The sequence below is a fragment of the Anabas testudineus genome, chromosome 4 (assembly GCF_900324465.2).
Source record: "Anabas testudineus chromosome 4, fAnaTes1.2, whole genome shotgun sequence".
Classification (NCBI taxonomy): Eukaryota; Metazoa; Chordata; class Actinopteri; order Anabantiformes; family Anabantidae; genus Anabas; species Anabas testudineus.
The window spans coordinates 20,129,546-20,157,384 of record NC_046613.1 but is presented as its reverse complement, the minus strand read 5'-3'; the positions used below and the strand labels follow the sequence as shown (position 1 = coordinate 20,157,384).

General features: G+C 37.4%; 1 protein-coding gene across 7 annotated transcripts in view; it reads left to right on the top strand.

The window, feature by feature from the left end:
- Positions 1-27,839, top strand: part of lrp8 (low density lipoprotein receptor-related protein 8, apolipoprotein e receptor) — a 142,921-nt gene that overhangs the window by 70,905 nt on the left and 44,177 nt on the right. For all 7 annotated transcript variants that reach the window (XM_026345056.1, XM_026345055.1, XM_026345052.1 and 4 more), the window contains one exon: positions 9,184-9,312. In XM_026345056.1, the coding sequence (XP_026200841.1) occupies positions 9,184-9,312 (129 nt within the window). The remainder of the gene's footprint in view (positions 1-9,183; positions 9,313-27,839) is intronic.

Here is a 27,839-nt window from a genome sequence, read left to right as displayed (position 1 = left end):
ATATTTAAAGCCTCAAATATTCTTTGTAGGTTTCAACTCTAACTAATTATGAAGCAAATAGTTTAGACTGAATCAAAATTCTGATGTTTTTCAGGCTGGTTTGCTTAAACATATCATTTAATTTAAGTCTATCTTGCATTATAATGAATTTGAAAGGCAACTTATCACAGCTAGAAGCTGTCTCTTTGCATCATATTGGAAACGTCCATCCAAAAACCTACAGCAGTCATCTGTTCTCTCCGCATAACTTGGCTGCCTGTTTTAATCTCCCCAGCCAGTATGTCCTAACCCAGCCTTTGAATAAACTGCCACAGAGGAAATAAGCTCAGAGTTCACCTGTCAGGTTCGGCTGAACACCCTGTACATCCCAAGGCTCCAGTTCTCCTCCCTCTCCTTCCTTTTGTCTGCCTTCGTCTCCTGCAATCTCTCATTAGCCAAGATGTGGCACTAGCCACAGGCAGTATTTTTAATGCCCAATGTGTCGTCTGCTAAACAACCATTAAAAGGGGCCTGTTGGAAGAAAGTGGCAATTTCCTATGAGATCGTTGGTGTCGCGCTGTATTTCTTCCCCCCACGGCACTAACAGACCCACAGTCTAGACTGTGCTAATAGTTCCACATTTAACAAGCCCCTTCTCTCTCCTTCCTGCAGCCTGGGCAGAAAAAGAAATATAAAGACAGAGAAAGAGGAGAAAGATAGCATCTTCTACTGCAGCAGTATCTACATCAGAACCCCTAGAAAAGATTAATTGTACCAGCTAAGAGTCACGTGAGATGTTTGCTGAATTAGATTTTGTGCACACACACAAAAAAATGTCAAAGGAAGATGCTGGAAATTTACAAAATGCTCAAAGGAAAAGTTAGAATTTGAAAAACAAACAGATAAACCAATAACAGATTATTAGAAATGGATTTTATTGTTGTCATACAGTATCTGCCTCTGCTTCATACATTTGTACAAAACATTTGTGTGATGCTGTCATTTGATGTTACATGCATCCAAGGCCAGAGAAAAGGCCTTTAAAGCACTCGGTAGCTGCAGTATTGTGGGTTTGTGCCCAGACAGGAATGTCGCCTCGATCGCCTGTGTCACCATGGCAGCAGTTCGATTCACACAAGTTACAGTACACATGAAATCAAAAGAAACAAATGAATTCATTGAAACATGAAATATTAAATAAGAAACGCACATAATTGAATTAAATGTGCTTTTGTCACTAATAATGTCACCATGTTAGTGTTACTACTACTCAGCCAATTACATGCTCATTATGCCCACATAAAGCTAGCTGATGGAAATCGTATAAATATAGATGTCATTATATTTGCACAGTATTTAAATGTCTACAGTGAGAATCTGATCTTCAATAACTTTATTCCTTGTGTTTTTTTTCTGCTGTGCTGTAACTCCACTGCATTGCTTTAATTTGCTTCTCTGCTTGTTTTGTTGCCATCTCACTGTTTTCTCTGCACCTGTTCTCTCTGATCATTTTCTTTCTTTCCCTTGACTTTGATCTTTCTCTCTTGTAACATACTCCCCCCTCCTCTCCCTACGTCGAGGCCGCAGTAATTGGAGATCAGCGTTCCAATGAAAGCCACTAATCAACACTAACCTTCATTTAAAATGTAATCTGATATTAAACACATGCGCCCTCTCCGTAAATTAGATTTCACATCTGAAGGACAAAGGAGGTGGAGTCGGTGATATGGCAAGATTCAAGGCAAGATTTAGCAGGTCAGCCTTGACCATCAAGTCCTAACTAATTTACCCTCATTTACATTCACCGCCATGGGGGGTCATCCAACTATGCCAAAGTTTAAACCAAAACACACACAAATATATGAAAAGGGACATTTTATTGTATCCCTTGTCCTCTGAGTCACTCAGAATATATAAAGCCTGATAAACTGCAAGAGTTCATGTAGAAAAACAACAAATGTTCCATCTTTAAACACTGGGCTTATTAATGCAGTGGATCCTCTCCAGGGTATTTGCACATGGATGACAACATGTACCATCCGTGCTAATAAGACCATCTATGCAAAGTAAGTGAAGTTACTGTAAATTCCTCATCCAGTCAGTGATACTGGGCGTTTAAATAGGATAAAAGGTAAAAACTCCAACAAAATCAAATCATTAGTGTTACACTGGCGTTTCCTTTTTTTATGTTTTCCAAATACTGCAAAAATGAAACCAGTATACATCCCTTTTGCCTTCCCTATTTACCATGGTAGTGAAACATCATGCTCTAGTTGCCTGTCTGCACTATGATGATATGTAATGGACACACAACTCATGCATTCACATGTACTGTAATTTATGTACCTCTGATTAAAGCATGCAAACACACACTGTCACGCATGCAGGCCCAGTCATGCATACACACACCAATTACACTTACTGTATGCGCACACTGAGTTACTCCATCTCCAAATGAACTCTCAAGTAAAGTAACTGTGTCCATGAACAGGGTGTATGTTATTTTGTAGACTGTCTGAACACCAAAGTAATTGTCACCGACCTGTGACATGGATTTACATGCGAGTTCATCAGCTTATTTTATCAGTTTCATTTTAATTTGACAGCCCACACTAATGCTTTGGGGCATTTTTTAAGTCAGGTAATGTTTCAGGTTCTCTGAGGAAAAAAATCAACCCTTATTTAGAAACCTTGAAGGACAAAAGTCCAAAGTTAAGTACACTAGACCTTCACATTATTAACGTCATTTTCATTACACATTAATCTGAAGCTTTACTTTTATGAAAAGATAAAAATTTCAGTCCAAGGTAATATTTTCAAATGCATTGTTTTGTTCAACCAAAAGTGCAAAAATGTATTCGTTTTTTCAGTAAAATGTGACAAAACAAAGCGATGAATCCAATTGTTTAAGTAGCTGGAACCAACAAAATGCCATTTTTGTGCAAAACAATAGTGAATTATAAATATACTTTAACAAGCCTTTGAAAAACACTTGGAATGAGGTTAATAACCGTCACCATGACGATATGACCATTAAACTTGCAAAGTCCTCACAAGCCAAATAATTGGCAGGTCTATACATCTCTGGTCTTGTATGAATCATTGATGCACATACTCTGTAGGCTTAAGGCTCCCCTGCTTCATGTCTGCACCAGTCTTTTCTTCTCCTTTAAGAAAAGGTCTTTCATTCATACTGCATGTGGTGCATTTTCTGAAAGACATTAACTACAGTATTTACCTGCGACCCTTCTTTCACTTTTTTAATAAAATAGCAGATGCTGAAATTAGAACAATGTATTCATTGTGCAATGCTTTTTCAAATCCCTGTTATGATGCAATCCAGGCTGCATCTTTAAAAGGATTACGGCGTAACCTGGGGAGATTTGTAGTGATTTTGCCTTTTTTATTTGTGCATTATTTTAATGCATCTGTCAGTTTTCCTTTGTAGAAATGTTTTACTGTAGATCTAAATGAGAGAGTGACATAATGAGAACTGTGTGTCTACAGTGTGTACATTTGTATGCCCTCCAGTCACAAGAAACCCCAATTTGATCATATTCCAACCCAGTGCCTCTGCTTCTCCCCTTGAGAGTATCTTGCAGTATCTTTTTCTAATTACTTTGATCCTATCTTGTCCTTCTATCGATATTCTCTATTGTGTGATCAGTGTTTGATCCCACTTCCCCCTCTTACATCTCATTCTATTTCCTTTTCTACTAACCCTTAGTACCTCTTTCTTACCCATCTGTCTGCACTTCCTATAATTTAGTTTAATTTATTGTCCACTAATTCAGGTCAATCTAACTAATTAATGGTATAAACAAACACACAAGCTTGAAGCACACAAGCTATTTATTAAATTGCCTGTCTGGAAACTGTTATAAGCAACTGTTATAATAACAACTAAACTGTTATTACCAGAAGGCCTGTGGACATGATTGTGCATTGATTCAGAGAGTCCTGTTTTTATTACATACACAACTAGCCAAGCGATAAAAGTTTACTGTTTCCGGGCAGGCGGTCACTAGTTTATGGTGCAACCTCATAGCTGTAACCCAAGTTTAAATATCTTATTTCACAGGCAATCAGCTGTTATGGAACCCCCTGTTTGTTCAGACTTAATTGATGCTCTGTCAAACATAGCCAAGAATTTAACGTGAGGTGTTCTCATTCATTTCTAAATGTAGACTAGCTTTGATACTCACAAGTTGATGGCTAATAAAATATATTACACATGTTACACAATAAAAAGAAAGTGTGTTTAGTATCTAGTATTGAATTTCTTAATGCATTTTGCTTTGGAATACACATGAAGCCAATTGATATTCACAGCAATGCTGAGAATCTGGGCATTCAAAATATTCTAACAATGTGATGAGACATGTTTCTCAGATGCTTGCATAAAAAGACATTAAAGTATGGTACTACATAAATCAGTGCTGTCGAGAGTGCAGAGAAATTCAGTGTACCTTTTAAGCATTGTAAATTCATGCAACTATAATCTTTAGTGCTGGGTAAATTATTCACAAATTCCCATTGCTCCACATTTATCATGTGCTATATTATCACATACACCCTCCCCTGTACCTTTGTTTTGACATTGTGTCTCACTCTGACAGGCAGTGGCTTAAGGATGATATTACCTCTTGGCCTCAGTACGCACACCTCATAATAAATAAATTACCTTAGCATTAGCCTGCGGAGCTACAGGTCTTCTGAATCAATCACCTGGGAGGTTAACTTTGATTCTGCAGGCAGCTAGAGAGTGGACATGGTGCCATGCTACAATGCTCCATTCGCCTCCCTCCGTGTGAATGGGAAATTAAGAAGGTAGTTAATCAAAAGTTCATTAGCATACAGCCCATTGCTCAGTCCACTCTTATACCCTCCTCACAGTAGACACTTAGGCAGGACATGTGAGGAGAATAACAAGTCTGAACCACTTGTGGTTGTGCACTTGTTTGAATTAAAAGACATCATCCCCATAGGTGTCAAATTAGTTTATTGAACCCAGGAACTCTACCACAGAAAATAAGATTTGTTTTGAAGGAGTTTTTCCTCCAAAATATACCAACACAAATCAATTATATACAAACAAATATAAACATGAATATTGACAGTTATTAATAAATAACCGTCCCCAAAGAGAAACAGTATGTTCTTTATTAACAAACAGGCCAAGAAATCCAATAACATACAGTTTAATATTTAGTACAGATATTATGTTTCATGGTGCCAGTGCAGTGAGCTTGTGCCAGTTTACTTTCACTTTGTGAAGAAAGCTTCAGTTGATCCTGTGTCTATAAAGCAAATAAAGTGGAGTCTCAAAGTCTCACATTTCTTTTCAGGGTAGCCCTGTTTACTAACTAAAAATAATGTAAGTTAAGGTAAAGGGTCTGACCTGGTCATCCAGCCAATTATATTTGTATGTTTGCTTTACTTTGATGTATTCTGGATACATTCACAGCACAAGCTTGTTTTGGCCTTGTTTCTTATTCTTTCAATAATTCATACACTCGCCTGTGAGCTGCTGTGTCTGAGCACCATCTCTTATTATTTGCCACCACCCAGCTCTATTGGAGCATGGCTAGCATCAGTTTCACAGCTGTTATTCACTGTGGGCCTGGTCAGTAAGCAAGCTAACAGACCCGTGTTTGTCTCTGTGCATCAGGAGTTTAATAGCTCATTAAATATTCAGTTAGTACAAAGTTTTGAAAAATAGGGAAGTTAGTTAAAACTACCTACTTGATAGGTGAGGAGAGGATTTAAAGTCAGAAGCAGTTTTGTGTGTCTGTATGAATGTATGTGCACAAACTGGGGTAATGTGTCTATTTGTGCATGCACCTGCCTCCATGAACTTTTCTATGCAGTTGTGTTTACAGTGTACATCTCTGAGAATGACAGATGTTGCACTTGGCTTTGAATATGATCACAGTCAGCAATATCCGTGCAGGTACTAATGTGTTCCCAGCTTACTGTCGATATGTATATCAGTTTGCCTCAGTGCCCGTTCTGCCTCTGCATTCATCTGTCAGCATTTAGTAAGAGGGCAACAAAGAGAGAGGGCAAATCTGTGCTAGGCACTGACTTTGAAAAGTCTGGGGAAAGTGTTTTGATTTCATTAGCGGGACCGTCACCATCTGGATTGTTCAAATCAGAACACAAGCTAGATACAAATACTTGCTGGGGTACTTTGTTTGTTTTTGATTACGTTCTGGCTCCTAAATTTGTATTGTAGTGGTTGTCTAAATGTGCATTTTGGTTTATGCAATGCTGGAGTGCAGACATGATGGCTGTTGTTGATCATGCTAATTGCTTTTATGTACTACATTTTTGTTTGTTGCAAACAAACTGCTCTTGCTTCTGCAGTTTGCACTAATTTTCTCTGTTAAAGGTCTGCAATATTCTGGATGACTGACACAGTAAATAGAAGAGCCCTTTATAGACTATTTGCATGCATGGATAAAACTACTATTGTATCACATCAAACAGCAATACAGAGCAGTTGAACAGATATTTTTATAATAACTCATTAGTGCTTAAAAATACAATTTTAGTGATTATTATTTCCCTCTGAATGAAAATAATCGAATTTATTTTGACACAATGTCAGTGGAGCTCTCTTTTGCTCATCCGCATTCAGTCATTTGATTGGCAGCTGATCCATCACTCCGCCTTCCCAACTCCCAGGGCCAGAAATGGTCACTTAGAGAAATTACATCCTTTTAACCCAACTGTCAATCAGACACTTAGTGGACTGAGCCCACTGGGGTGTGTTTATGTGTGTGGGGGTTTGTAGTAGTGTGAGAAAATCTCCAACAATGCTCCTGAGACTGTGCTGACCCACACAAACACATACAGTACGTACCGTTTATACCTGGAATGCATAGATAATGTGAAACACTACACTAATATTATCTACATAATGCAGTATCTCTAAGACACATATTTATTGGAAAGAAAGCCAGATGTCAGACAATTCACTGCCCTCCTTTCTCACATTAACACACCTTCACACACCTCCTATTGGTATTCACACCAAAAGAGCTGCATTTTGTGCATCAAAGACATGTGTTAACGGACACACACAGTTGTACACACAGCCCATTCTGTCCCCTTGGCAGTAATAACAAGACTGCTGATATGGTGCTTGCTCGTTCACTCTCTTAAAGGGGATTTGAAGAAGGCTTTTATTCTTTAAAGGCCAAGGGAAACCTCATTTAGGGGAGACACATTGAAAAGATACCCACACAAGAGCCTTATATTCGGTAGGGTAGTAGAGAGACTGGGTGAGAGGGAAGTGGCTATCCAAACCAGCAAATGTGAAGAGAAGGGATGAATCCAAACCACAGGCCTGTCCAGTGCCATAGAAGAATAAATGGCCAAATGTGTAGCCACTTATTTTGATAAAAACTGTACAGGACAAATCCTGGCAGGCACCACCAGCAACGCTGATACTCCCAACATCCCAGCATTTGAAAGGCAGCAATTTACACAGTGCTGATAAAAGTAAAGTGGAGACAACGGAAATATGAGATATGTGTGTTTTCCACATAAGTCTGTAAGGTCCTAACCTTTCAGTGTAAACTTCCCTGAGATGACTTTTGTTGTGATTTGGTGCTATAAAAAATACACTGAATAAACCTGAAATAAATGAATGAAAGGTTGAAATAAGCAAATCCCATAGATGGTATTGATCTGTGTCCACAACACACATGTAAACACACACAGAGACATACACAAACACAGGCTGGTTGCCAAGAGACATGCTGGTGGTCAAATATGTATAATTGATGGAGTTGAGTTTGACACAGAAGCTGTAATGTAATCTGGGGATAGAGTCCCTGGTGTGTGTGTGTGTGTGTGTGTGTGTGTTTTAGACTGAAGAGGTAGGCATGGGGGAAAATGAGTCAGGGTGAGAGAGAGTGTAGTGGTTTGGCGAAAGAAGGGACTGGGATTTGTTGTTCAATTTGATGTATTGGACGGCTGTATTTTCCCCCCTATACCAACCTCATGGGCTACACATGTAGGAACAATAGCCTTCTCTGCTGTAATGGACTTTTACCTAGAGGGACCACTTTCTCACTCACACACAGAGCGTGTGTGTTTATCTTTGACAAACTGCAATGTGTGTTTCCCCATGTCACTCGCTTTCACTGCACATAAACTGATGATTATGTTCTAAATTAATCGACTAATGGTTTATAAATCATAAACGCGTAAACAATGGACCTGAGTGATGTCTTTAGATTTCATTGTTTTGACCAACTAACGTCAACTCATGATGATATAAAACAGGGAAATGCAGCAAATCACATTTGAGGAGTTAATCAAAAAATTAACTAATCATTTCATTATTTTATATTCTAATCACTTTTGCATTAGTTGTTTTTGTGTGCTGTAGTTCTAAAGAATGGTTGATTAGTTAATTAGCACCATATTATTAAATGATTAATTGTATCATTTGTTATTTTTATTCATTTGTAAGGCAAAATTAGAGGGGTTTGATTGAAATATTTGCAGATTTTCTCCATTTATATAATTTGAGTCTAGATATCTTTTTATTATGTTGTCTTATAGTATAATCAAATAACAATTGGTTCTATCCATCCTGAGCTGGAGTACTTGACGTGTCATTGTGTTTTTGAAACCGTGGCTTCTGATGGCTAAGTAGATGACATGAATAAATACTGTGTAAAATCATTTTATAAGTAATTTGAAGGTGTCACTTTATGCTCTTGGATCTAGGATAGAGGGTTTTTAGCCATTTTTGACATTTTAAAGGTTTATTGTTTCATTAGTTAATAGGAAAATAATCAATACATTAATCAAAAATGACAGTGATCAAACCTACTGTGTATGGGGCTACATGCACACAGTGCTCATCTTTGTTGCTTTGTGTGTATTGACTGTGTTTCATGTGTGTCAGTTTGTGTATGTGTGTGTTTATTATCCAGGCGTTCCAGGCAGCCTTCCTGCTTCTTGTTCCTCTGTCACCGTGTGTCTTGTTTAATTGCAGACCTTTGAGGGAGAATCGATTTGAGCAACAAGATAACTAAGTTATCAAACTGTTTCATTGACTGACTGTCCCTTCTCTCTCTGTCTTTTTCCTCCTCTCTTTTCCTTCTCCTCGTTCTTTCCCCATCGGTTGTCTATTTTCCTTTTCCTTTCCTTATCTTCTCTTCTGTGCTTGTTCTCCTTCAGGCCGAGACACGTGTCCACCGGAGAAGTTTGATTGCGGAGGGTCTGTCAGCAAATGCGTTTCGTTGTCGTGGCGATGCGATGGAGAGAGGGACTGTGAGAACGGGGCAGATGAGGAGCAATGCGCTGCAGGTAAGTTTGTGCTGGGTGGTGTAGGTGTGGAAGAAGAGGACTGAAAAAGAAGAGTTTTTCACTATATATTTCACTATAAATACTGTAAATAATAATACGGTAAAAAGAAGGGACAGGAACAGTGGAGCTTGAACAGAAATGGTAAAAATATAATATTGGCAGTGAGAAGCAGGTCAAGCAGGAAGTCCCATGTGATAATATTTCTGGAAATCTGTTTTTGAGTTCTTTTTTTCAGTAATGTATTTTGACATTTTTTTCAAACCCTGAGGTGATTATCATTTCCAAATTCAGATCTAAAAGAATATATTAACATGGGGATGTTTGGCTTTAACCAGGATCAGAAAAGCAAAGCAAGCACAGGTGTTTGGAACCTGGGTTGTCACATATTTTAAGATTCTGTTATGATCTGGTCCAAATGCAGTCAGGAGTATTTTTAACTCGACGTCATGTCTGCCAAAAAAGTAAAATGTTTCATCTCTTCATTTATTTATATATATATTTCAGTGTTATGTGTCTAGAGATGTCAAACATGATCCATTTTCCTTCCCACAATCTTGTCCTTGTTCCTTGCTGTTGCTCGTTGAACTGGAAACGGGAAAAAGCAGGTCACTCTGCAAACTTAGAGAGTTTTGCCAGTGGTGTTTACAGAAAGGAAAAACCAGTTCTCTATCTTCCAAGATACATAGTGTAACTTGTAACGTGTATCTTTGAAGGTGTGTCCCACACACCTGTTATTCCCATGTTTACATAGATGAGCTGATACTACAAAACGTACACGGCCTTACGTGTTCAGTAGTAGGGTTGGGAACCGAAACACCATTGCAAATTGGAACCAAATTGAAATGGAACTCATCTAATGTCGCCTGTCTACGAGCGCACTTAAAGTTCAGTTACCGTAAAAGAAGAAACAGCATTTTAGTTTGTTTTGGAATTGACACAAGGATCCGAAATTGATCAAATTCAAATGTTGCTCAATCCAGTTCAGTAGTATGTGTGTGAATGAAGGTAAATTAGGAACAAAGACATACCTATAGAGCACAAAGGAAGGAATAATTTAACTTAAGTGAATTGTCTGCCTGTTTTAGTATGGTTAGTGTGGTCCTGGTGTAGCCCCTCTCATTGTCTTTAAAATCAGTGCTTTCCCCACTCTACACTCACAAGAGCCATTAGTATATACATACTGTCAATATTACACATGCATAATGGTTTTCTGGTCTTCTTTCTGCTGTTAATAATAAGACAAGACTTTTTTAGAAGCTACAGAGTAGTTTTGTTCACAAACCACTTTTCATACACACATACACAACCAGCGTCACACTTTTGTATAGTTACACACATACACACCCTCAAATCCTCCCAGCTGTTATCTAAGCTCTGAAAAGGGCATTGATTTCCATCAGTACAAACATCTGGCTTACAGCACTATTGATTTTAAACCTGCCACAAACACACGCATGCACACACAGCAGTTTTCTAAGAATACAGATTGCACATTATATATGTCCTTTACTACGCCTGTGTTAGCGAAAGACACATTGAATTTCTGTGTGTGCAGAATTTCTGTATAAACATCTTCTATGTGTCTTTGAGAGTTCAGATCTATAGCTTGATCACATTTTTGTGGAATGAAGGTGAGGTCATAAGTAAGTACAGGAATACAGTAAATGTGCACATTGTGAGCTTGTTTTCTCAACCAGTGGTGTTTAAAATATGTAGTGAGGCTAACATTTCTAATGAACTTATTAATAACAGCGGGAATACGGCTCAAATGTGATCCAAATATGAATTAACTTGGAATACTTGGGGGGGTAGCAGACAAGAAAAATCTACCAAAACATATGATGTGCTGACTTGAATCTGCAAAAGTAATAAGAAGCCTAATAAGTGGTGAACAGAGGTCAGTGTAAACACATTGCAGATCTACTCTGAGCTCTTAAAGCTGAGTTTTTACTGCATCATGTGATGTAGGTTAGCCCTCATTTTCCTTTCCTTCCTTTCGTCATCTAGTCACCTGTTCCCAGTCTTACTCTAATGTTCCTAATGTTTTGCTTTGCTCATGCTAAAAACAACTGATTTTATTTGAATGAAGCTATTTTTAGATAGCAAACAAAAAAAGAAATGCATAGTCCAGGTTTGACACTGTCGTCAACTTGTCAAAACTTTGTGATCTTTGCTGAAAAATCTGCTGTGCTACACCAACAGATTCCAGTTTTGCTTATATAAATATTTCGACAGTCAGAAAATTTATTTACCTTATGTTCCTTCACCACAGCTGATGCAAGCGCATGAAATTTGTCCCGTTTATGCTACATTTTAAAAGTTGTGTTCAACTTCTCCTGACAAGTGGTAGAAAAATGTCTTCACTTCTCCCCTTTTCCTGCTGTGTATATATATTATATTTAGTGCGCTCCATCTGCTGTTGGTCCTCAGTTTATCCAATTGTTTCTCTCTGTGTCTCTACTGTGGCAAACGTTCATTCGTCTCCATGAGCTATAAGTTGTTAGAGTGCAGGCTGCTACTACACAGGGTGATCATATTAGGGAGTGTGTGCCTATGTCCTAATGAAAACAACAAGCACTGTTGATTTAGTCCTGTAACCCAAGCTGCCACCGCATTGTTCACATAATCAAATGTCTCTGTTGTACAATCTAAACTGTCTTAGAACAACAATGCCGTCTCTCTTCCCGTCCTTACCCATTACCAGCACCTGCACTATTTTATTCTCTTTTAATTACTGTGTATTGACAGGGAGAGAAAATCAGAGCCCATATGTTCTTTTCATTGCCTTTCATCTGTCTGACCTGCGTGACCCTCTATCCCACATTGCAGCAGAAAATGAAGTGGTAATACAGCTGTGAAATATTTCATAGAGGTCTTGATGATAATTGATTTCCTGCCTGATGCTTTCAGTGGGTATGTGCACATTTTATAGGGGTCCTGCTGTTATAATAACCTGTAGAGATCAGCTTTTGATCCATCATTTAAAGATGAAAGTGGTAGGGATGAATAATAAGCTGTTCGTCTGACCTGAGTTCACACATAAAGGAACATTTCAACAGACGCACAATGGATCCATTAGCACTACTTTTTGTTTCTTCATATGAACGATGAAAGCTACATAACTTTTTTTTCTTTTCGAAAGAGGTGCAGTGATATTCACTTCCTAAATTTTTGAGCAAGGCTCCCTCTTCTAACCACAGTAGTACAGTACATTAGTTCATTTTGCAGCTGAAGTTTCTTCAACTTTAGGATTTTCTTCTTCTACCCTGGTTTCAATTAAGCAATTCCATCTTCATTAAGTTAGGAACAAACATTTAATCACCTTATGTATAAAACAAGCTTAGATATATCAGTGTATTTTCTTCCTATGCTGTTACTCTTTGTCTCTGGTATTATTAGGTGAAACGCAAGCAGCAAAAAATCAAACACTTGGCATAAAATCTAATCATTCAGTTGCTGTTACATTTATTATTCTTGGAAAAATGTGTTCAATAATGGTGTTACAGACACACAGGAAAAAAAAAAAACACAAAATATTTGTAATGCCAGCATTTCCAAGCACTGACTTTGCTTTAGCACCCCAACCTCCATATCATTTAACCCTTAGGAACATATATTTTAAGTTTTAAATATGCAGTTTTCTCCCCTCCATCCTTCAAATTCATCTCTTCGTGCTTCCCACCACAGTTCGTCCACCTCTCCATCCCTCCCTCCTGCGGCAGCTACAATTGCAGTACAGCTAATGTTAATTAGGGCTGCTAATTGAGCATATCCAAATGTTGAATAAAACATGGATGCAGGAAGATAGGTTCTTTATTACACTTAGAGAAAGCCCCTGAAAAAAGTTTATGAGCCTTTAATTTATGTTAATGTAAAATTGTATTTGTTTCGGTATACAGGCAGTGAAAGCTGCATGTTTCAGGGTGGGTGTGCGTAGGTAAAACATAGTTTTCCACTTTGGGAAAAATGTGTGTTGTCATGACCTTAGAGAGTTGTGGAAGTACTGTATGTGTAGTTAGCGTGCTAATAGACAGGCCATAAATTAGTTATATTACATCAACCCGTTCCTACATAGATCCCATTTAAAGGACAAGGCTGATGCACTGTTGTTGCTCTTACTGTTACTGTTGCTACGCAAGGACAGTTTGATTTGTCCTTGCGTATGACATTTTTCAAACACAAGCACTAGTATAGTTAGACATGGTTCCTATAGGGAAGATAATGCAAAAACTGTACTGTGACTGTATTCTAAAGGTATAATCCACAAGTTATTCCGACCCGACTGTCTTTTACTGACCCCTGTGGACGAACAGCATATTGCATCTACTACAACGCAGGATAGCAACTGATGCACACGAATTAAATGTAACTCGCGTTTACAGCTGCGTCTTCATAGCTTGTATAGACTATGAAATGGTCCTTTTTAGAAGGAGTAGAGATTTCAGCCTTGGCATTTTTCATCTCTTTTCAAAGATGTGTAGGTGATGTAGAAACTTTGAGTTTGCTGGAGGCATAAATGATGGTCTTTCAGTCTTTGACAGTCCATTAAGCACTGGGTCATCTGTCAGGGATTCTTTCTTCTGTTTGCCCACTGCATTAGTGAAAAATGTTCTTTAAGATCTTTTAGGTTTTGTCTTGGTCGCTTTGCTTTGGTTCCAGACTCAGCCCTCCTTCCACAGATACTTTCAACACTGTGTAGGCTAGGACAGGAATACAAGAGAGATAGGCAGACAGTGGGAATGACCATAGTCAGTCCCATGCAGACTCTGGGGACCTGTTGCTCTTTTCACATCAGCCTGTGCTGCTGTGTTACATTACAGGAAGCTGCTGTTGGATCGATGCCCACCAGGGATAAATGTTAGTTGGTGTTTTATAGCGGGGCAATGCAGGGCGGAGAAGAGGGAGGTATTGTTGTGTATGTGCTCCACTTGTGTGTTGTTCTGGTAGGAAGGAGAGGAGTCAATAACGAGGTGCAGTACATCTAAAGTGTTCACACACAAGGTTACAAGTGTGTCAGGGAGCGTGAGTGCTTTGTACACCGTAGAAGCATCCTACATGTGATACAGCCTGCATACGCATAAACATGAAAACCTACATGAAAACCTACACACACCCTCTCCAGGCATCTACATTACATTTACACACATACAATGTACAACCTTTGTATCCCAGCATGCAGTAGGCTGTAATTAACTTTACCTCTATTCTATCATGTGATAACAGATGAAAGTTTGTGTGGTTTGTAGTATGGGAACGTGCATCTGTGTGTGTGTTTGTGTGGCTATTCGTGCATACACAATGTTGTGTTTTGCTTCTTCTATCTTGCTTCACTCACTTTGTTCACTGAAACAGGTGCCCTGCATACACACAGAGCACCAGTTTCCTGTCTCAGACTTTTCTTCCCATTACATTCTGCGTCATTTATAATCCTTTGACTGCTCTCACTGTGTGCGTAGGTGTAATGTAATGGAGCACCAGCACACAAACAGGCTCACTGTGCACCCAGGGGCAGTTGCACTTGCTTCAGACTCAAGCAGACTGTTTTTTCCCCAATGATAGCTTTAAGAACATTATTCATTTTGGTTTCACCCCCTACACATACTTCTATTTCACTTTCACCCCCTACGTCCTTTCCCCTCCACACACACAAACACACACTCTCTTACTATCACATGAGGATGACAGAAAAGCCTGCTTGTCTGAAATTGATCAATTTCAAAACACACCTTTGCGCCAGGCTTAGGAGGGTGCAGCAAATCACAAAAGATTCAGAGAGGAGTAATCCATTCAGCCAAAAGCTCTCCATACTTCTTCCACTTCTCAGTGGACATTTAGACACAATTTCTTTAGCTACTGTACTCCAGGTAATACCTGGTAACCTCTAACTAGTAACTTAGCCCCAATTACTAAGCTAATGTACTTCACAGTCAAATCACTGCACTTGCCATTGGAATGTGAGCACCTTGTCATTTGAACTAATACAGATATGCCTACAGTGTGATCTAAATTGCTGTCTTTCACTAAAACACCAACCACTGCAGGATTGAATGTATAGTTGTGTTCGTGCTACAAAAGACAAATTTATTGATTTCAGTTGCAGCCGGAGCTGGATAGCTACATATGCGCCAACCACATGAGTTAAAAATGGGCATGTATACCGTATTCTGCTCTCCTGCTATATTTATCCAGGCCCTCTCTTTTTCCCTCTCTGTACTGTACATGCATGACTAGGAGCCCTACAGCTATTGAGTTCACACTTAATCACCAATGATATAGACTCATTAGAGCTATAGTTGCAGTATGAATAACAATTGTTATAGTTGTTATATTCTTACTTACTTACTTATTTGTTAAATCTCTTGCTAAGAAATTGGTCTTTCAGACAGTCCATTAACAGACACCATCAAACTTTGGCAGCAGAGCTGTATTGTTATATGATTAGTGTCTGGTGAAAGCCTTGTTTTATGATCCATTGTAATGTGGAGAAAATAAAAACATGGTTTAGCTGTGGAGAGAGATCACACAAGGACAAAACAAACTAATCTGTCATGATGAGACCATCTAAAATGGTAATTGTGTCATTGTCATGCAGCACCCTAAGTAAAAGGCAGGATTACACATTTATTTTGGAGATGCAATCATCACACTTAATCACAATGACCTATTTTTAATGTATTCGTAGATTTACTACTTGATAATTACTGGAGGGAATGCAATTATTTTGCAGACAGGCATACAGAGCGTGTGTGTCCATGAATGTGTGTTGTGTGTGCAGGGGGTGCTGATAAGATTGAAGAGTGTGTGGCACCATGAGGACACACTGATGGCTGTGTCACATTTTACATTTAATAGCTTAAATTCAATGAAATATGAAATGTTTTGACTAATGGCATCCCCAGTGCACGATACGTCAATACACACGTCTTTGTGTACACACAGACACACAAAGACATTCATCGCACACCACCTGTACACGCAGTGTACTCAATCCACTGTGATTGCTTGTGAGGCGGTTAATATTCAAGTCTAAGCTGCTGTCACATGGCATAGTGATTGAGCTATTGAAATTTCCTTTTCTATTCAATGTACCGTCCGTGTGGGGCTCAGTGTGTGCACGTGTTTGTGTGTGTGTGTGTGTGTGTGTGTGTGTGTGTGTGTGTGCAATCCCCATAGTCCCCACTCATCATGAAGGTAGTTAAGAGAAAGTCTTTCCCGGGTGTATACCAATCAGGTTACATAGAGAGTTTCAGTCTCTGTGAATTTTATGCCATTTTGCTCTTCATCTAAGCTGCCATTTCTCTTGGACTCCCCAGGCTCTTCCACGCTACACTGAGGTCTGATTTTCGTTGTTTTTCCCCACTTATTTCGACATGTCTTTACTCTTAGCACTGGCAATCTTTTCAGCATAGGTAAACAGAAAAGTATTTACTTAGAAGACCAGTATAGTAATTCAGTTGCTCCTTTAATCGTGCTGTGACGAAAAGCACACAAATGCCTGATGTGTACAACGGTTTAACTAATTTACTGATGCAGATGTTGAATAAAAGCAATTTCAAGCTTTTATTTTGTAAAATGTCCAACACATTATAGATTCACATGGCTTATTTGGTCTGTAGAGTGAGTTTGCTGGGAAATATTTAACATTTAAGACACTGGCACAGTTTCCTAAATAACTGTGATCATAGCTTTAGATTATTGAAATTCCAAAACCACATAGTTGCTCATCTATGATCTCTGCAGATATATTTACTACATCGTTTTCCTACTGTCGCTGGCATTTTCTGAATTTTTAGCCAAATTGAAATTCTCTGAATACCAAGTTACCAAGCTAATCACAACACTTCAGAGACAAACGGAGAAAACGAGCTGTTCGCTGCATCAGCAGGCATCGATTGGAATCCCTGTGGACATGGCTTTGTTCCATTAAGAGGAGTTAGCAGATTTCATCGAGGAAAATCCTGCAAAATGTTATGTAAGTGACATTAGCGTGTTGTTGTTATAGAGTTGTGATTTAAAAAAAGACAGTATGTAAGAGATGCTCCTGACCACTTCCTGTCAGGATCTATTGTTTAATTATGATTGATGATCTTAAGGTCAAAGGTCACTGTGACCTTACTTTCCCACGGACCCCCCCCCCCCCCCCCCCCCCCCCCTCCAATAAGGGTATAATGATGTCATTGTAATGGCGTCTAGATGACCTTTCACTACGTCTAGATGACCTTTTATTGACTTTCAGACATCCGTCAGACCCGTCTAAGACAGGGATAATATACAAAGGAATAACTTAGAAGTTCAAGATTGTCTGGTAATCCGTGAGAACGGTGCCACACACACACACACACACATTTGCATCAAGCGTTACGCCCGCCAAAATTTCACCAGTCCATAAAAGTTGGAAGTTTGGTCAAAGCTTCAAAAAATCGGAGCTCAGTTCTGTTCAAGCGTCTGACATAGAAGCAGCCGTCTGGTGGAGTCTAACGAGACTGGTCCATGCTGTGCAACGCTGACTTTGTAAAAAACGGTAAGTTTGTTTAATTATTGTTAAGTCTAAATGTAGGGTTTAATTAATGTATTAAATAATAAATATATAATGATGTCATTAGTTAGTGGGATACGAACCTGAGCTCGCCATTTAAAAAGTCTGATGCTTAACTGCTGTGCTAAACTGGCGCAAGTCATACCGGCCCCGACCGATAGGTAGAGTATAACTTCTAATGTCTATTTTGCTATTGATGAAAAAATTTAGTAGATGTTCAAATGCAAAGTTTTCGTTAGTGTGAGTACAATTGTAGCTAACATTACTCAATGTTTAGCTCCTATTACCCTTACAATCACAATAGTAGCTTTTTTCTGATAGCTCAAAGGAGAAAGCATTATTTTATTCTACCATCCGACGAATCATTTTAAGCTAACGGGTGTATGTCAACAAAATCGTTCACTTTCCTTTTTAACATTTTTACCCCATTTAGTGGCAATAACATCAAATTGTTGTGAACCAACTCTGTAACGTTCTACAAGTTCTGCTGCTTTTCACACAGGCATCTTTAAAAACTGACACTGGCACCTGCGCCTGGAAAACTATCACGTGACGTAAGTGCTTCCTCTTAACTCCATATAGAAACAAGTATGTATGTCTGTCAACCGCTCCTAAACATAACTCCACACCTCGGAACACGGTCACATTTTCTGACTGTTTAAATAATTAGTCAGTTTTTTTTTTTTTTTTTTTTTTTTTTTAATGAATGAAGAACTAAATGTAACATATTTAAGTTTTGGTGGACATGTCGGAGTTGACAAATACAGATACTTTTATTTTATGGGTTTTTATTATTGTTTATTCTAATACTCAGCAGTGGAAACACCAAGACCTCCATGAGTCTATGTACATTTCCATTGCAGCTTTGTTACTGAACTCTGTTCCTATCAGCACTAATATCTACCGTAAACTACTGATCGACCTTTTAAGTGAAAAACAGATCATATCACATCAAGCATGTATTGCTCAATATTCTCTGTTTTATGCCTTGGTTGGTTCAGAGTTCTTAGTGTTAGCCATGACTGCTAACAAAGTATGACAGATATGTGTCTATGTGTAAACCTCAGCAGTACCCAACTATCATGAGAACTGTCATTGTTTTCTGACTGTAACTCGGCCTCTGACTGCATGTCAGCAAGTGCGGTTATCAACACTGAGCGGTTATCAAAAACTCTGGAGCTTCACTCTGAAAGTAATTTTTTGTAATAACTCAATTAATAAACTTTTCTGTGTAGCTTCAAGAGCAATAACTGTTTCAGGGGTGTTCATTTTGTTAAATGTTGTTGTTCTTCCTGTAATCTTCATCATTTTTTTCTCACACCAGGATTCTCATAATATGTTATGTGTTTTGTTTTTTGTTTTTATTTTGCATATGAGGTTATTACATTTCGATTGGCATACGGATTGCCCAAAAAACTGTACGTTTAATCATGAGTTTACGGCTGGTTTTGTGTAATCCTCTTTTTTTCCAATGATATATGGACAGGAAATGAAAAAACATTTCTAAACATCTCAAAAGGTTTTTCTGTCAGGACAAAGTGACCTAATGTTGTTAGTACTAATATTTGTAATTACCCACTACGTACATATGTTGTCCACTTAGTAGGTTGTCTAGCAAGGCTTACCTTTTAGCTCTCATAAACTTATATTGTCGCTAATGACTGGTCACATTGTCTTCTTTTTTTGTTTTGTTCTGTGAATCGCAGGTTTCATTATTATTATTTCCTTTAAGCACCGTAGTAATGAGATAAAATTTGGTCACCCAGTTACCATGAAAAACGCTCCATGAGTTTCTGTATGATTCTGGTCATATGTTGGGGCTCATTGTCAATCTATGCAATTAATCAACGAAAATCTAAAACCGTAAGGCACAGAAATATTATGGATTTTTCTAAACATACATTAGATCATTGTTTCAGCATGCACTGAGAAAGTGAAAAATAACTACAGTTAACACACGACATCACATACATATAGGTTTTAGTTTTACTTTTGAACAAGAAGAAGAATTTCTTTTAAATTTGTACTGCATATACGGAACCTAATTAGTAAACTGTAATTTGTTTTCATATCGTGCCCAATTACTTTGTGATTCTTGACAATTTTCTTTTCTTTTTTTCTTTTTGGGTGAAAATGATAAATCAACCGTATTTATATATGGTGTATGGACATTTGCAGCTTACCTTGATAAGGGTAGCACTACTTTTTGCACCAAGGTGTCTGTATTATCCATATTTGAAACCACCCATTGAGGTCAAGAATATAATGTTCACTACGAAGGAACATAACATCACGTAATAATGATAATAAATGGCTAGAAATCTCACATGGCCTATGACCGATATGGGTCTATATGTAAACCTCTGTAGTATCCAACTATCATGAGAAAAAGAAGTGTCATTATCTTTCTGGCTTTAGCTGGGCTTCTGCTTGCCCTTCAGATTGTAGCATTAACAATAATTATCTCTCATCAAAAACTCTGTAGCTTCACCCTGAAATTCATTTTTTTGTAATAACACATTATACAAACTTTTCTGTGTACCTTCAAGTGAGATATCTGTTTATGCTGCATTAATTTTAGTAGATTCTGTTGGGTTTCCTGTAATTTTCATCATTTTTACCTACACTAGGATTCTTATAATAAGTTATTATAGTTGTAGGGAAGTCAGGAAAAAAAGCTGCACAGACCTGTTTACCGCCCCTGATTGTTTTAATCAACAATTTTTGCTTGCTTGCACACGAAGTTATTGCAGTTCGACTAGAATTTCCAAAAACTACACGTTTAATAATAAGTTTACGGTTGGTTTTGTATAATCCTCTTTTTATTTCAATGATATACGGACTGAAAATGAAAGAAACTTCTAAACATCTCAAAGCTTTTCTGTCGACATATAATAAGATAGTTCTTCTGCTGTAAGAAGAATGCAAAGATTTGTTTGATCTATGTAAAGTACTTATTGTCAACGTTGATACAGGTTCCAACAAAAAGTTAAATGAGAATAGCTAAGATGCAGCAAAGACTTTTATCAGCTTCAACAATTTGATGATTGATCTTTTTTTTTTTTTTGCATAAAGTAGAAAATGTTTCACTCAGATTTTTAAAAAATGCTCTAAATGTAACCGCACAAATGCAGAAGTTGTACAATAAGACAAATCAATCAGTTTACATTGAAAGGTCTCCATTTTGTTGAGATCAGTAATCTGTAGGACTTTTAGTTTTTGCTTGAAAATTTCCTTTATTGTTTCGGTTGTATGTTTGAGTTCATATTCTTACAATACCTTGTATATTTTATATCCACTTTATTAATAACCAAACAGTTCTATGTCATATTAATATGTGTCATATGCTTGAGATCAAGTGTTCAGGGGAAAGGATCATTTCTTATTTTGAAATCATTGCTGGAAGAGGGATGCTAGATAGGTAGGTTAGTAGATATTTTATTAGCCTCAAAGGCAAGTTCTAGAGAAAACACCAATTAAACACACAGAAGCAGCAGGAGACTAATACGCTAAGCATTAGCATCATCTGTACAGACCCAAATCATACGCCACCTGTAACATATAAACACTTTGCCAGGGGTGTGCTGTGCTGTGTGTGTGTGATGGGTGGATTTGTGTAACGTATACCCAGATCCTTAAGAAATAAAAAACTTAAAAATGAACTCTTTAAAGTTAAAGTTTTCTGTTGTTTTTACAATATGTTTTAGCATAAAGTATCACAATGTTTTTGCAACATGCACGGTGCCAACAGGCAACTTATGGTGAATATTGTCAGTACAAGTGTTTGGGGCGATTTAATATATATTAGTGTACAGGTGTCGCAAAATGAAATATAGATGTTCATTTTCTTTATTTAGAATTTCACTCCAGAAGATGATTTTATTTCCAAAAATGGATGAATTACAGTCATTTGTTGTAAAATGTAGTCTAGTGAAACGTGGACAATACTGTAAGATCACTTATTCTCTTATCGTGTTCCTGAAGAAAGGAGATAATTTGTCAAAATCTTGCATATAGTGAAAAATTACCAAGAGCTGCTTCACTTTGTTTGTATGTGTGAGAAGCTTAGCAACGCCCTTATGTCAACATTGATCTTGATCCCTTAGTTACAGTCAGTCTTACTTCAGTCTCATATTAAGTCATGTTAGTGCCACAGTCTCCAATCTCCAAGAAAAATCTCCCAAATGAGGAACGTGAAACATGTAAGATGAAAAAAGTGTCTTTGAATGAATCACATTCAAGCTGCCCAACATCCACCTCATTACATAAATGTTTCATTGCATAAAAGCTTCCTATTTAAACTCGGCCCCAAGATAAGACTCATTGAAAGCCACAATTTACTAGGAGCTAGTCACATTCCAGTAGCGTAAATGACATCATATTGTTGAAAAGACCACAGTGTGAGCAATGTTAAACAGTCAAATATTACATTTACAAAGCACACAATACATCTTTTATGTTTTTTCATATATGCATCTAAATAAAAATTTAAACTTGCATTGATCCATTAGGGATGTAAAGAGATGATAAATCGATCAGTTCTGCCTGTGCTCAGACTGTCTTGTTTTCCTTAATACAAAAATCTAATTAAAAACAAAATTTTCACTTTGAGAACTTTATCCCTCTATTATTCTGGAAAATGCCTCCTGTGAAAGCATCACATGCAATTAGCACTAAATATTCAAGACAAACTGATTGCCTTATGTAGCGTTTTTATGTAGTGTTCATACTTCATCAAAATATGCTTTACCTTATGCAAGTGTTTGCTACAATCTACAAAAATATATTATGTATTATACATGGTGGACCTTCAGTAATCTGCTTCTCCTATGTTGTTTATGTGCACAAGAAAAGTCAGAATGAATAAATCAGCGACCATATTTATTAGCAAATATGTTTTATAGCCCCATCTTTGCTTTGTGTAAAGTATGTATATCAATATTAACTTCAAGAAGATTTAATAAAAATAATAATCGTAGTTGTGGACAAACTTCTCCAAGGCTTCAGGCTTTGATATTTCACCTGGTATTGGTGAAACTGATGTTCCCTTAATTTAATCTATTTTTCAAACGAATGCCTATCATGGCATAATGATGTGATCAGATCATTTCTTCATTCAACTCTCTCTCTCTCTCCCAAATTTCACATGCTCCTACTCCGCTTTTACCCTTTCGCCAGAACTTAAGGACTCTCGAATCTGAGCAGTTTCCTCCTGGTCTCTGCTGCCCTACCCTTACCACAGGTCCTTTCTATTGTTGACAGATTATGCACCATGCTCACAACTTGTCTGGATAGTTTCTACCCTCTCTCTTTGAGCCCTGTCTGTACATCACCTCAGAATTCATGACCAGAATGTCCTTACCAAAAGCAAAAACAGACAACTACAAGTACAAACTCAGCAACAACACCGACACCAGGAAGCTTTTTTCCACTTTCAAGTCACTCTACTCTTCTCAACTTCCTTCATTCAGATCTCCTACTGCTGACGACTTTCACTTTTTTTTTTTTTACCATTAAGGTGGCAGCCAACAGCTCCCACTTCTTCAGAGACATACTACCATACCATACTACTTCATCTAACTGCAGAGATTTCAACTAGTTTGCTGCTCTGACTGAGGAAGATACAGCCACCCTCCTCTCAAACCATCCTACCACCTGGTCTCTTGATCATATCTCCTCCACTCTCCTTCAAACATCTGCATACTCACTAAACCCAGCCATTACACAAATAATAAACACATCTCTGACAAAATTCACCTTTCCCACCTCATTTAAGCAGGCCATAGATCACCCTACTCCTTAAGAAACCGACCCTTGACCCCTACCTTCTGGAGATGGTCACTCTCTCTTGTTCCATTCCTGATCAAGGTTCTTGAATGAGCAGTCTTCAATCAATTGACTAACGTCCTTTCTAGGAACCATTTCCTTGATGTCAACCAGTCGGAGTGGTCACTCCGCAAAAACGGCAGTAATGAAGGTCTTGCTACTTGATCTATCTGCAGCGTTAGACACAGTCAACCACCAGATCTTCCTTTCTCCTCTTCTTCTCTTTCAGCTTTTCCAATCAGGGGTCGCCACAGTGAATCATCCTTTTCCACCTCACTCTATCATGGGCATCTTCTACCCTAACACCTGGCAACCTCATGTTCTCTGTTAACACATCCATATAGCTCCTCTTTGGCCGTCCTCTTGCCCTCCTGCCTGGCAGCTCCATCTCCAACATCCTTCTACCAATATATTCACTATCCCTCCTCTGCATATGTCCAAACCATCTCAGTCTTATACCCGATCTTCCTTTCTACACTTTCTTATTTAGGCATCACAGGGGCAGTTCTGGCCATGCTTAATTCCGTTTCTACCAAACGACTATACTGTTTTAATAGGCATTTCTGCAAGCCTTAATTGTGAATCACAAGTTTCACTTTGGATGTTCCATGTTGCCTTTAATTGATTGTTCACATACAAAACCACCATACTGATAGTTGACAGATGTCTACAATGTCTCAGTTTTTGGTTCTACATAATTTGCTTCTCACCTCTGAAACAGTTTTACTCTGTTTAGACACATTAGAAAATGTATACTTTTATCACAGCTATTTCATGTCCAGATGCTAATGCTTAGTGTATCAGTCTCCTGCTGCTTCTGTGTGTTTAATTGGTGTTTTCTCTAGAACTTGCCTTTGAGGCTAATAAAATATCTACTAACCTACCTATCTAGCATCCCTCTTCCAGCAATGATTTCAAAAATAATAAATGATCCTTTCCCCTGAACACTTGATCTCAAGCATATGACACATATTAATATGACATAGAACTGTTTGGTTATTAATAAAGTGGATATAAAATATACAAGGTATTGTAAGAATATGAACTCAAACATACAACCAAAACAATAAAGGAAATTTTCAAGCAAAAACTAAAAGTCCTACAGATTACTGATCTCAACAAAATGGAGACATTTCAATGTAAACTGATTGATTTGTCTTATTGTACAACTTCTGCATTTGTGCGGTTACATTTAGAGCATTTTTTAAAAATCTGAGTGAAACATTTTCTACTTTATGCAAAAAAAAAAAAAAAGATCAATCATCAAATTGTTGAAGCTGATAAAAGTCTTTGCTGCATCTTAGCTATTCTCATTTAACTTTTTGTTGGAACCTGTATCAACGTTGACAATAAGTACTTTACATAGATCAAACAAATCTTTGCATTCTTCTTACAGCAGAAGAACTATCTTATTATATGTCGACAGAAAAGCTTTGAGATGTTTAGAAGTTTCTTTCATTTTCAGTCCGTATATCATTGAAATAAAAAGAGGATTATACAAAACCAACCGTAAACTTATTATTAAACGTGTAGTTTTTGGAAATTCTAGTCGAACTGCAATAACTTCGTGTGCAAGCAAGCAAAAATTGTTGATTAAAACAATCAGGGGCGGTAAACAGGTCTGTGCAGCTTTTTTTTTCCTGACTTCCCTACAACTATAATAACTTATTATAAGAATCCTAGTGTAGGTAAAAATGATGAAAATTACAGGAAACCCAACAGAATCTACTAAAATTAATGCAGCATAAACAGATATCTCACTTGAAGGTACACAGAAAAGTTTGTATAATGTGTTATTACAAAAAAATGAATTTCAGGGTGAAGCTACAGAGTTTTTGATGAGAGATAATTATTGTTAATGCTACAATCTGAAGGGCAAGCAGAAGCCCAGCTAAAGCCAGAAAGATAATGACACTTCTTTTTCTCATGATAGTTGGATACTACAGAGGTTTACATATAGACCCATATCGGTCATAGGCCATGTGAGATTTCTAGCCATTTATTATCATTATTACGTGATGTTATGTTCCTTCGTAGTGAACATTATATTCTTGACCTCAATGGGTGGTTTCAAATATGGATAATACAGACACCTTGGTGCAAAAAGTAGTGCTACCCTTATCAAGGTAAGCTGCAAATGTCCATACACCATATATAAATACGGTTGATTTATCATTTTCACCCAAAAAGAAAAAAAGAAAAGAAAATTGTCAAGAATCACAAAGTAATTGGGCACGATATGAAAACAAATTACAGTTTACTAATTAGGTTCCGTATATGCAGTACAAATTTAAAAGAAATTCTTCTTCTTGTTCAAAAGTAAAACTAAAACCTATATGTATGTGATGTCGTGTGTTAACTGTAGTTATTTTTCACTTTCTCAGTGCATGCTGAAACAATGATCTAATGTATGTTTAGAAAAATCCATAATATTTCTGTGCCTTACGGTTTTAGATTTTCGTTGATTAATTGCATAGATTGACAATGAGCCCCAACATATGACCAGAATCATACAGAAACTCATGGAGCGTTTTTCATGGTAACTGGGTGACCAAATTTTATCTCATTACTACGGTGCTTAAAGGAAATAATAATAATGAAACCTGCGATTCACAGAACAAAACAAAAAAAGAAGACAATGTGACCAGTCATTAGCGACAATATAAGTTTATGAGAGCTAAAAGGTAAGCCTTGCTAGACAACCTACTAAGTGGACAACATATGTACGTAGTGGGTAATTACAAATATTAGTACTAACAACATTAGGTCACTTTGTCCTGACAGAAAAACCTTTTGAGATGTTTAGAAATGTTTTTTCATTTCCTGTCCATATATCATTGGAAAAAAAGAGGATTACACAAAACCATCCGTAAACTCATGATTAAACGTACAGTTTTTTGGGCAATCCGTATGCCAATCGAAATGTAATAACCTCATATGCAAAATAAAAACAAAAAACAAAACACATAACACATTATGAGAATCCTGGTGTGAGAAAAAAATGATGAAGATTACAGGAAGAACAACAACATTTAACAAAATGAACACCCCTGAAACAGTTATTGCTCTTGAAGCTACACAGAAAAGTTTATTAATTGAGTTATTACAAAAAATTACTTTCAGAGTGAAGCTCCAGAGTTTTTGATAACCGCTCAGTGTTGATAACCGCACTTGGTGACATGCAGTCAGAGGCCGAGTTACAGTCAGAAAACAATGACAGTTCTCATGATAGTTGGGTACTGCTGAGGTTTACACATAGACACATATCTGTCATAGTTAGTTAGCAGCCATGGCTAACACTAAGAACTCTGAACCAACCAAGGCATAAAACAGAGAATATTGAGCAATACATGCTTGATGTGATATGATCTGTTTTTCACTTAAAAGGTCGATCAGTAGTTTACGGTAGATATTAGTGCTGATAGGAACAGAGTTCAGTAACAAAGCTGCAACGGAAATGTACATAGACTCATGGAGGTCTTGGTGTTTCAATATCAAATACATAATAGTAGAATTACTGCTGAGTATTAGAATAAACAATAATAAAAACCCATAAAATAAAAGTATCTGTATTTGTCAACTCCCACATGTCCACCAAAACTTAAATATGTTACATTTAGTTCTTCATTCATTAAAAAAAAAAAAAAAAAACTGTGACTAATTATTTAAACAGTCAGAAAATGTGAGCGTGTTCCGAGGTGTGGAGTTATGTTTAGGAGCGGTTGACAGACATACATACTTGTTTCTATATGGAGTTAAGAGGAAGCACTTACGTCACGTGATAGTTTTCCAGGCGCAGGTGCCAGTGTCAGTTTTTAAAGATGCCTGTGTGAAAAGCAGCAGAACTTGTAGAACGTTACAGAGTTGGTTCACAACAATTTGATGTTATTGCCACTAAATGGGGTAAAAATGTTAAAAAGGAAAGTGAACGATTTTGTTGACATACACCCGTTAGCTTAAAATGATTCGTCGGACGGCAGAATAAAATAATGCTTTCTCCTTTGAGCTATCAGAAAAAAGCTACTATTGTGATTGTAAGGGTAATAGGAGCTAAACATTGAGTAATGTTAGCTACAATTGTACTCACACTAACGAAAACTTTGCATTTGAACATCTACTAAATTTTTTCATCAATAGCAAAATAGACATTAGAAGTTATACTCTA